This window comes from Pongo pygmaeus, chromosome 9 (genome assembly GCF_028885625.2).
Source record: "Pongo pygmaeus isolate AG05252 chromosome 9, NHGRI_mPonPyg2-v2.0_pri, whole genome shotgun sequence".
In the NCBI taxonomy this organism is placed as follows: Eukaryota; Metazoa; Chordata; class Mammalia; order Primates; family Hominidae; genus Pongo; species Pongo pygmaeus.
In genome coordinates this window covers 126404073-126416432 of record NC_072382.2, presented here as the reverse complement: position 1 = coordinate 126416432, position 12360 = coordinate 126404073, and the positions used below count along the sequence as shown (strand labels likewise).

At 41.3% G+C, this 12360-nt stretch overlaps 1 protein-coding gene across 1 annotated transcript in view; it reads left to right on the top strand.

Moving 5' to 3' along the window:
- The window catches only part of SIAE (sialic acid acetylesterase), a 38652-nt gene that overhangs the window by 6622 nt on the left and 19670 nt on the right, over positions 1 to 12360 (top strand). Inside the window, exon 3 of the mRNA XM_054441728.2 lies at positions 6482 to 6657. Within this exon, the coding sequence (XP_054297703.2) occupies positions 6482 to 6657 (176 nt within the window). The remainder of the gene's footprint in view (positions 1 to 6481; positions 6658 to 12360) is intronic.

The window sequence follows — 12360 nt, the reverse complement described above, 5'->3', positions numbered from 1 at the left end:
TCTCAGTGCTTTCTGTTTGTGCTGGGTCACCTTAGAAATGAGGAGCATTGTGTACAAATAATGGCACTCTCAGTAAATGATGCTGACTTAGAAATCCAAAGAACTGCTGTGGTTTAGAAATAAGAAGTGGGATTTACATGGTGCTAACAATTAAGTTACCAGTAATATTTAGGTGACAGAGATAACATAGTGCTGTAGAGATACATACAGAAAGCATACAATATTACATAGCATTTCAGTTGAAAAAATCCTCGTGCATGATTTTTAGAGTTTTTCTCCCTTCATGCGTGTTTCAGAACTACTATTTGAGGTGGGCAGAGATGAGGCAAGAGGCTAGGTGGAATGAAAGGTAATAATTAGGAGAGAAGCCTCCCTTTTCCTTTACAGTGATTGTGGAGGTGCTCATTTATCTTGAGTTTAATTTGATAAACACCGAGTGAGGGCTTACTATGTCTAAAACACTGAGCCAGAAACCCTAGGAAACTATAGAGAAGAATACAAATAGAGCCCATCTTTCAAGAACTCACTGCCCCATTCCATCCTTTCACATTTAGTAGTTTAGGCTCAAGTAATGCTCCAGCTGCCTCACTGCAAAGGGATGTATCATTCATTTGTAGTTAAAATAACCAGCAGCAACTTAAGAGAATTGAGTGATTCATGGATACTGATGATAATTTCACAGGAAAAGGGGTTGATGTTATTGGTGGTGGTGGGGACCTATTTATTAGACTTTCCACATTTACTTGGTAGAAAAGGGGAAGGTATTTGAGTTTAGAGAGATCTGCAAACCTGCTTTGATGGGTATCTTGCTTTGTTCTGCCTGTGAAGCAAAACAGATGAAGTGTTAATTGGAGTAAAGGAGGTAGACATGTAAGAAATTTCATAGGCAGAAAATGTCTCTCAAAAGAGATACCACAGAGAATATTGGAGGGTGGATTTCTGGTTTAGATTTTAATGAGGACTCTGAGATTTTCAGCCACATTACCTCAATTTGCTGCTTTGTCTGCCTCTGGTAATATTTAACTTACTACCCATAGTCCCCTAGGTACCCAGAACAAAGTAAGATATAACAGCATAAAGGTTTTTGTCCAGCAGACTGACACTTAGACATTGGGAAAATTAATACCTGAGGGATGATTGGCACCATGGTCAGGTACTGGGTTGGTTCAAACGATGTTGTCAAATGATGTAAGAGGATTCTTTCAGACACAAGGAATGTGAGCAGGGAAAAGCAGGCATATCCTCTCACTTTGACATACATGGTAGGGGTGTGTATGTAGGTGATAAAATGAGGGTGTGTCTGTCTATATTTTTGTCATCATGATTGAGGTAAATAGGTATATTTTCTCTACCTTAAAATAATACAGAAGCCTAAAACCCTCCTTGTCCCTGGTTGGCATGCATACCAATTTTCTTTTTTTCTTTTCTCTTTTTTTCTTTTGAGATGGAGTCTTACTCTGTCACCCAGGCTGGAGTGCAGAGGTGTGATCTCGGTTCACTGCAACCTTTGCCTGCCAGGTTCAAGTGATCCTCCTGCCTCAGCCTCCTCAGTAGCTGCGGTTACAGGCACCCGCCACCGCGCCTGGCTAATTTGCATACTAGTTTTCTATGCTACATAATAAATTGCCACAAACTTAGGTGCCTAAAACAACACGCTTTTACTATCTCACAATTTCTGCGGGTTTGAAGTCTGGTCATGGTTTAGTTGGATTCTCTACTGAGGGTCTCACAAGGCTGAAATCAAGGTGTAGGCCAGGCTGCGTTCCCACCTGGAGGTGCGAGTAGGGAGTTACCTGTTTCCAAGCTCCCTTGCGTTGCTGGCAGAATTCATTTAGGTGTTGAGCCATGGCAGCACCTCTGATGTTTCAGATCTCTGACCTCTATATCTTCTTTGAAAGAGCTCACCTTATTATATATGCCAACCTAGGAAAATCTCAACTTTTATTAACTTAAAGTCAAATGATTAGGGACTTTAATCACATCTGCAAAATCCCTTCATCTTTTCCATATAACATTACCTAATCACAAGAGTGACATCTCATTCCCTTTGCCATTTTCTGTTGGTTGGAAGCCAGTCACAGATTCTGCCAGCCACACAAGCATGTGACTTTGGGGTGTCACCTTAGGATGTGTCTGCCACCACAGGCTATAGTGTAAGTAACTTGCATGAGCAGTTTTATTGATACAAAAGCACTTAAGCTTTTTTTCCTTTGCATTCATATTTGATGGTGGAGATGAGCTTCAGGTTACAACAGAATAAATGTAGTTTGGTGAGGGGCAGTGTAGGCAGTAAGGCCTTCTTGACTTCCAAGCCAGTTCCACAAACCACTGAGCCACTTTGCAGCTAGTGAGGAACTAGGGTTCTATTGGATGGGGGTGGGGGGAAGTGAACAGGGGCGCTTTTCTCATTTCTAGGTTGTTCTTCTCAGGAAGAGAATGGTCATGGATAATCTTCCTTTTTCTCGTCTTGGCCTCAGATTTTGGCACAATAATAGAACAAAATAATTAACATCTGATATGAATGGCAAGAAGAAAAAACAAGAAAGCACTTTATGACTATGTCTCTAGACAAATTATTTTCATTTTTTTCCTTTGATTGTTTGCTTGTTCTTCCCATTTTGAGGTGGGAGTTAATTGGGAGGTGGAGAGAAGGTGGAGACAGAGAATTTTTCACTGCCCTTGGCTGGAATGTGAGAAGAAGAGCAACAATAAGAAATAGGCCACTAGAGGCCGGGTGCGGTAGCTCACGCCTGTAATCCCAGCACTTCGGGAGACTGAGGCGGGTGGATCATGAGGTCAGGAGATTGAGACCATCCTGGCCAACATGGTGAAACCCCATCTCTACTAAAATACAAAAAGAAAATTAGCTGAGCATGGTGGTGCGCACCTGTAGTCCCAGCTACTTTGGAGGCTGAGGCAGGAGAATTGCTTGAACCCGGGAGGCAGAGGTTGCAGTGAGCCAAGATCGCGCCACTGCACTCCAGCCTGGCGACAGAGTGAGATTCTGTCTCAAAAAAAAAAAAAAAAAAAAAAAAAAAAAAAAAAGAAATAGGCTACCAGAAATGCTAACCCTAGACATGAGAACATAAAGCCCTAGTCAATTTTCATGGCTCTCTTGTCATTGTAACCCAGGGATGGGGTTTACTTCCTACCATTTAACTGATGGGGTGCCTGGCACACTAAGCACTCTAAGTAGCTGTATAATGAAGGAGGGAAATTAATCTTCCTAGGTGGTACAAGAAAAAATGTGAGGAAGCAGAGATGTGAATGTGCTGAAAGTGAGAATTTACAGAAACCTGGGCCTGGCCTGGAATAGCTAATAGCAAGTGATTAGGGCCCAGAAGAGGGATGCAGAGCAACTTGTTCAGAAAGCTGATCTAGATCAGCAGAAAGGCAGCTGGATGGTAAACTCTTTGTGGTTGGTGGCTCAAGTTTATTATTTGGACTCAAGCTTATGGACTTCGTGGGTCAACACTGTTTCTAAAAACTCTTAACTGGACTTCATTGGCCTGTGGTGAGCTCCATTTCAACCAACCAGTCCTGAACGGATAAGCTAAGGACTAGCCAGTTCTTATGAAACATGGTGGCTTTTGCCTTTTTAATCCCACCCTTGCTTTTGGTCTAAGAAACAGTCTTCACAGGTGCTGCTGTCCTTTGTATATGCTTACATAGGAGTAAATCCTGGTTTTTTTTTGTTTTTTTTTTTCGAGACAGAGTCTCGCTCTGTCATCCAGGCTGGAGTGCAGTGGCACAATCTTGGCTCACTGCAAGCTCCGCCTTCCGGGTTCACTCCATTCTCCTGCCTCAGCCTCCCGAGTAGCTGGGACTACAGGCGCCGCCACCATGCCCAGCTAATTTTTGTATTTTTAGTAGAGACGGGGTTTCACCTTGTCAGCCAGGATGGTCTCGATCTCTTGACCTCGTGATCCACCCGCGTCGGCCTCCGAAAGTGCTGGGATTACAGGCATGAGCCACTGCGCCCGGCCAATCCTTATTGTTTTAAATGAACTGTCTCTGAATTGGTTTAACCATTAGTAACCTCTCTGGAGTGTATCAAGTTTTCCCTGCCTTGCCTGGAAGTTAACTGTTCTTAACACTTGTGTTATTGTCAGAGTTTACTTGACTTTTTTTTTTTTTTGAGATGGAGTTTTGCTCTTGTTGCCCAGGCTGGAATGCAATGGTGCAATCTCAGCTACTGCAACCTCCGCCTCCTGGGTTCAAGTGATTCTCCTGCCTCAGCCGCCTGAGTAGCTGGGATTATAGGCACATGCCATCAACACCCTGCTAATTTTTGTATTTTTAGTAGAGACAGGGTTTCACCATGTTGGCCAGGCTGGTCTCAAACTCCTGAACCTCAGGTGATCCACCTGCTTCGGCCTCCCAAAGTGCTGGGATTACAGGCATGAGCCACTGTGCCTTGCCAGAGTTTACTTTTCTTTTATCAAGTAGGAAAGGAAAAAAAGCTAGAAACTAACATCTTGAGGACTAACACAGAAGGAAGTTTTCTGAGGTCTTTGAGGAAGTTGGAAGGAGGTTTCTCTGGGAAGCACTTCTTGGGAATAAGGCTCGGGTCTTGATGCCTAGTTCTCTCGATTCCTTAGGCCCTAGAGGAAGTGCATCCTCTGGCTGTAGTAGGATGGTATTGCTATGTTTGGCCTAAATAGTTTGGCATTATCTTTTTATTACTGGGTAGCAGAGGTTTTTAGAACCTCTGGTGAAGGTAGTTTTCTTCACCAGCCATGTTGCCTGGATTGAGGCTAAGTGTAAATACCCAGTTAATAGCAGTGAATAGGAATAAATTGTGTGGCAATAGAAGGCTAAGAAATAGTCCTTGGTTTTCTGGAGGTTGACCTCACCACCATAAGTAAATAACATTGGTGGCAGAAGGACAGAGCTCCAGTAAGATGTGTCAGTGCAGGAAGCCTGGAAAGACCTTGGCAAGCTTGGAGTTGGGACAGATTGGAGTGTCTGCCTGCTCAGAAGTGTGAGCCATATGGAACACATCACACCTGTGCGACACAATCTGTCCTAGCTGCCCACTGTTTCCAAAACAGTGATTTTTCTGGTTTAGGTGAATTATACATTTAATACGTTGACGTGTGGCTACTGATGGCATAAAAGCAATACTGAACATTTGGTCTTAGATTTAATTAACCTCTTAGGGATGGGAGTAGCAAGCTCAGTTGCTTTTGCTTTTAAGAGGAGCAAGCATGCACCCTTCCTCTGATGTCTTGGGGCTTTTGGACATTTTCCCCAGGACTCTGAGAAATCCTTTATGAATTGAGTTTTTATTAGTCACCTGTTGTACATTAGGACATCTCATGCTTCTGCTTAGCTCTTGCTGAGTAGAAAGAACTTTGCAGTGTCTAGCACATAGTAGGCCCTTGGATAGTATTTTTAGAATTATTATTTCCCATAGATTGGATGTAATCATTTTAGGATGCTCCATTTCCAGTTCTTATCGTTCTTTCCCTTTGAATTTACATTGATCTGATGGGTATGAATTATAAATCAGTTCATATTCTTTGGCATCATGCCAAGAGTATTTATTTTAAAATGTTAATTTCTCATTTTTTTTTTCTATTTTCCCATGCTTGTTTTATCAACTTTGTTCATGTTGCTTGGTTCTCCTTGGCATAATTTTTGCCATTTTGAAGATATTTTTCTGAAGCTTCTAAGTATGTTGTTGGCAGGGATGGTCTGGTGAGTGATGAGAGGTAGGAGGGTGATGGGGTGGTTCTAGGGAATATGCTATGAATTTCTGAAATAGGGTCTCAGACAGCTTCTCATCTCCCTAATTGAGTCCCAAAGCCTTAAGTCTTGTAAATAACTCTGTGAAAATAATTAATTGGGCAAATTGGAATATCTTTTTCACAGAGAGATTAATTTATATGCCTCCCACGACTTTTTGATGTGTCAGTTTCTCCAGTCAACAGTTTGCTGTTAGGAAAACCCAGACCACTGGTAGTGTTAATCCTTGTTAGCAACACAGGAGGAGATGGGGTGTGAAGGCAAGGGTGATACTGTTAAGCCAGGGGAAGTTCCAGATTATCATTGATTTTCTCTACCCTGTGGTCACATTCGATTGAGTAATTGCAAGTTAGTTTGGGGCACTATAAGATGAAATTATGTTAATTTTGACAGCTGGATAGTATAATAAGAATTTTGCTTTTATGTTTTCTATTAAACTCTTCAAGTTAAATCTGTGTGTATTTTTGTCTATCCTCATTTAGGATTATAACTGGGTAACTTACTTTTTTGTAAATGCTTCAGTTAAAAGTAAGGAGGGATTGGTACAGATTAAGGATAAAAATGCTGCTGCTCGTGTTAGTTCTATCCTCTTATCTGAAATTTGGCCAATCTTCATAGCTTTGAATTCAGTTTATTACAGAGGCTGGGAATAGCCACAAATGAGTATAATTGGGCTTTGATTTTATTTTAATTGATTGATTAATTCCTTGGAGTCCTGTTACTATTTCAGCTCACTCTGATACCTGGATGGTGGTACTGGATCCTATGAAGCCTGGAGGACCTTTCGAAGTGATGGCACAACAGACTTTGGAGAAAATAAACTTCACCCTGAGAGTTCATGATGTCCTGTTTGGAGATGTCTGGCTCTGTAGTGGGCAGAGTAACATGCAGATGACTGTGTTACAGGTAATTTGCAGAGTCTCAGCAATAATACACAGTGTTGGTGATGAAGAAGGAAAAGAAGGAAGAATAAGGGGGCAACAAAGAGAAGCAGGGCTGTTTCTATGTAGTGAGTACCATGAGCCAAGATAGGTTCTAAGTGCTTTCAATGAATTCATTAATTTGATTTAACAATCTTAAGAGATAAGCTATTGATTAAATTGGTAGTTATTGATTGGTGCTAATGTATTCTATATAGGTTAAGAACTTAGAAGGAGTATTGTTTTCTCTAGCACTTTCTCCAAAACTGAGTTTCTTCTCAAGTTGATTTTTATTTTCTTGCTTTTTTTTTTTTTTTTTTTTTTTGAGACGGAGTTTCTCTCTTGTTGCCCAGGCTGGGGTGCAATGGCGCGATCTCAGCTCATTGCAACCTCCACCTGCCAGGTTCAAGCGATTCTCCTGCCTCAGCCTCCCAAGTAGCTGGGATTACAGGCATCCGCCACCATGCCCGGCTAATTTTTGTATTTTTAGTACAGACGGGGTTTTGCCATGTTGGCCAGGTTGGTCTCGAACTCCTGACCTCAGGTGATCCACCCGCCTTGGCCTCCCAAAGTGCTGGGATTACAGGCGTGAGCCACTGAGCCTGGTCTGTTTTCTTGCCTTTTAATCATTCCTTTGAGAAATATTAAATTTGAGACGTAAACCTGTATAGAACTAGACCATTACCTCAATTCATCTCTTTTTGAAAAATTTATGAAATACAATGTGTTCGTATACTCTATGATTTATTGTTTTGCTTCTGTTTCTTAGTTTTTTCTATTTTTTCTTTTTGTAGTCTACTACTAAATAATGCTACTAAAATGATCTTACTCTGAACATATCTACTTCATTTCATCATTAGTTTTCTGATTTAGAATTTAAATTCTTTCATTGAAGTCTTCCTTATCAACATTTTATTTACTCTTACATTCTGTCTTATTTATATATATGGAAGCCCCTCGCACCCCTTTTTTTTTTTTTTAAAACAGATAAGGTCCTTCTCTGTCACCCAGGCGGAAGTGCAGTGGTATGATCATAGCTCACTGCAGCCTAGAACTCCTGGGCTCAAGGGATCCTCCTGCCTCAGCCTCCTGGGTAGCTGGGATTACAGGTGTGAGCCACCATACCCAGCTGATTTTTTATTTTTTATAGAGATAGGGTCTTGCTATGTTACCCATGCTGGGCTTTTTGAATTAAAATGTTTATTAAACTGAACTTTGGACTCTTTTAACATAAGAGAGTAGAAGCAGAATCAAAGTTTTATTTCTTGATAGAAAGGATGGTTTTGTATAGAAGCAGAATTGCTGTTAACTCATTAAGGAAAACAGCGTTTTTCTTAATGCTGTAATTGCAGTTCCCTGTTTGCACAGAAAGGCATGGACCAGATCTGTTTGTATCTATATAGTCGCTTTCTCAACAGCAGTCTATGCCAGGGGATTCCATCCCATTTTCTGTCAAGCTAAATCAGATTTTGATTGTTAAGAGTAAACATATTTTCTCTGCCTAGAATTTACCCCTGAGCGTCTTCTGTATAAAGCTAGGTCTCTAAGCTCTGAGATATAGGGGAACAGAAAAAAATTCCGTCTGAAACATCCAAGTGTTAATATTTATTTTTTATTTTTGTTTAAATCATGCACTTAGTTTGCAAGATAACATTTTAGATGCTGACAGTACCAAAAGCCAAGCTTCTAGTCTCTTAACAGTATATGGAACCTTGTTTTTTTATTAAAAGGATGTTCTACATGGCTTTCCCTTTATTCCTTTTGCTCCTTTCCTCCTACAAACCCCCAACACACACACATACATCACACACACACACATATACACACACGAGTCTTTCTCCTTCCCTCCTTCCATGTGACTTCTCTGAGGAGGTAAGAGTTCCACTATAACCTACCACTCTTCACATTCAAATCAAGGAAATGGCAGATTGTGTGCCCATCTTGTTGTTAGGGTAAAGTGGAATTTTAAAATTGAGTGTTATTTATAACGCTGAGTGAGATGTTTATAAATGGAGAGAGTCTAAATGTTCATCTGTTGCCTCCTAAGTCAGGGTAGGTCTTAAGACTTGGATATTTCTAGTTATGCTCAGAAAAAGATGGCCAATATCCATCAGGAAACCCATTTTTCAATATCTCAGAACTCCCCACATTCCTACTTTATAAATAGAGAAATTAAGATCCAGAAGAGAAGGGCTGGTACCACATTCCAACAAAAGATTCACAGGACTTATGAGGCTGGCTTTTTTTTTAATAGTCCTCTCAATTTTAGAACTGCTACCATAGTAGAAGGTAAAATAACTTACAGAATTTCCAAATTCTTTTAAGTAAATAAATTTTCTGTCCTTCTGTGTGTGTGTGTGTGTGTGCACAGATACACACTCGCATGCATGCTTTGCTCCCCCATGCAGACCCCATGCCAAGATTCTGTGAGGAAATAGATTCTTGACGTGTCTTCATTAATTCAAGAATGTGGTATAAAGGTTACAAAATGAACACCAGTGAGCAGCTGCTTTGATGGTGAACGGTCCAGTCCCTAGAGAGGCAGCGGTGCTCTCTCCCAGCCTCTGTGGCGTTAATGACTTCAAATACCTTGGTATTCATTTACATCCTCATTTAAATACTTGGTAGAAAAATAATTACACTGCAGTGTTTGATGAGATGAAATCTGATCTCAGCAGATGGAGTAAGGTTTCCCCTTTCATCAGCAGGGAAACCAAGTGTCATTTAAATGAAAATCTTCCTGCAATCTCTTTATTCCTAAGTTTGCTGCCCATATCCCTGAGGAAATGCTTTCATCAAAAAGGCCTAGTTATTGGGAAAGGATACCAATTTCTGAAGTAATTGTCATTATGTTGTCAGGTACAGAAGGAATGGTCCCCACCCCCATTTTTGCTGACACTCTCTGTGGCTTTCAAGTTTTTGGCTTGAAATTACACGCAAATGTGAATTTGAAAATGGAAGTTTTCCAGTCAATGTTTTGGATCCCGTTCCGTGTGCCGGTATCAATATAGGAGAATGCCAACCATTCTGACTCTATTGGCCTCACAGTACTCTACAGTGTTAGCAACGGGTCTAAAAGACAAGTAGCATGTTCTCTCATACTGCCTCCCAAGCTGGCGTCTCACTGCGATGAGGCACTTGAGTTCCCAGTCAGTGCGGAAGCTAGTGTGGGTGGAGAGAATGAAAGCAGTTTCATCCACTGTTTCCATGGAAGCAACATAGGATCCTGAGTGCTTAGTGCCGAACTGAATTCCAAAGGAGGCGGCTTTTTACAGGTACTTGCTGAAAAATAATTTCCTTGCCAGATATACTGTGAGTGCATTAGCCTGTTCTTACTCCTTCGTGTTTACTTTACATTAACCTGCCAGGTATGATCCTGAACAAACAGGTCTGGATTTCCTATGGAATTTTCTTGAGACCATGTGTAACCTGTCCTGAGAATGGGAAGACCAGTAACCCTGACAGCCTAGAGCTGCCGCCACCAAGGGAGCATTTCAGGTCGTGGCTCCCACTGTGACCAAAAGAGCTATCTCATTTCCATCTGGCCATCTTATTGGGCACAGCCGGCTCAGTGGCAAGTCCAGAGAGATTCAAGGGGTAGCATCTTTCAGTGAAATGCACCATGGGGCACCTGGCTACTTCAGAGTTTCTCTTACGCTGTGGCTGGAGGGCCAGCTGTATTCTCTGCAGTGGGTGGGTGGGGGTGGAAAGCGAGCCAGCTGCACACCCTGTGACCAGCGGCCAATGGAACGTACCCGGCCTCCTGTGCCTCTCACTGCTGTGGCAGCCCCGACTCAGCTGGAGCACCTGCTCCCTGAGGCGAGCAGTAACTGGGCTTCCTGATGCTCCTGTTGGCCCTTTGTTTTGGGAGAAGCTGGGCCAGTCCAGGGGGATAGAAAGGACTCAAGAAGAAACACACAAATAAAAAAACAAAGCAAAATATTTCTGATATATTTGTTTTAAAATAAAAAAAACTAAAAAGTCAGGATGAGAGGAAATAGCACTTGTGCATAAGTTCATAGAGGAATGATGCTTTACTGGACTAACAAGGAACTGAGTGTAGCACACACATTCTTTTCCAGAAAACCCTAAGTCACTCCTCTCATACTCCTGACAATTGATGAGGTTTAATAAAGTGATTTGGGAAAACATGATTTATCTTCGGATGGACCCTTTTCTTTAATTCCTTGGGACTGTTCTGAGCTGTTACCCTGAACACCACTTTTCCAGTCTCCATGCCTCTCTTGCTTTTCTTTGGTGATTTACCAAGACCAGGATGAGGATACTGTCAGCCTGCGGTATCCACCAGTTCCATGTGTGCAGATTCAACCAGCCATGGATAGAAAATATTTGAAAAATAAAAATTAAAAGTGGCAATACAACAATAAATAATACGCATTGAAAAAACAATACATACAGGTTGAGTATCCCTTTTCTGAAATTGCTTGAGATTGGAAGGGTTTCAGATTTCGGATTTTTTTTGGATTTTGCAATATTTGCATAGACATAATGAGATATCTTGGGGACGGGACCCAAGTCTAAACCTGAAATTCATTTATGTTTCCTATATACGTTATGCACATAGCCTGAAGGTAATTTTGTACAATATTTTTAAATAATTTTGTGCATGAAACAAAATTTGTCTGAAGTATTTATGTGTGGAATTTTCCACTTGTTGACATCATGTTGGCACACCAAAAATTTTGGATTTGGGGGCATTTTGGAGTTTGGATTTTCAGATTAGGGTTGCTTAACATATACAACAACTATTTACATAGCATTTACATTGCATTAGGTATAAGTAATATAGAGATGATTTAAAGTATACAGGAAGATGTTTGTAGGCTATTTTATATAAGGGACTTGAACATCCTCAGATTTTGATGTGCTGGGGTTTGGTGTAGGGGGGTGTGGTTCCTGGAACCAATGCCCTGTGGATATGAAGGATAACTGTATATGCATTTTGAGACTCATTCCAGTATGTTTCAGTACTTCAACTATGTTTCAGTAGTTCAACAGTCATTTCTGAGCTGTGTTTCTTTTGAGCATGCTTCTCTTGTGTGGTATTCATTAGACAAATCTATCTCCCCACAGGCTTTTTGGTTCCACATAATATCCTAAGCACCATTTTAAAAAGAAGTTAATTGGCTGGGTGCGGTGGCTCACACCTGTAATCCCAGCACTTTGGGAGGCCGAGGTGGGTGGATCACGAGATCAGGAGATCGAGACCATCCTGGCTAACACGGTGAAACCCCATCTCTACTAAAAATATAAAAAATTAGCCGGGCGTGGTGGCGGGCACCTGTAGTCCTAGCTACTCGGGAGGCTGAGGCAGGAGAATGGCGTGAACCTGGGAGGCAGAACTTGCAGTGAGCTGAGATTGCGCCACTGAACTCCAGCCTGGGTGACAGAGCAAGACTGTCTCAGAAGAAAAAAAAAAAAAAAAAAAAAGTTAATTGGTTTGGTTTTCTGTTGTGAGATACTTTTTCAGAGTAGAAATATTTCAGTTTCAAGGTATCAGAATGTTGTAAGTGCTGGGCAATATTCTTTAGCCTCAGCTACTTCACAGCTCCTGTTGTCTAACATAGAACACCTCCTTAAGATCACAGATTTCATTATATTTCTACCTTCTTTGGGAACATGTTTCATCCTGGTCTCTTTTGGTAAAAGTGGATCAAGGTGATTCAGT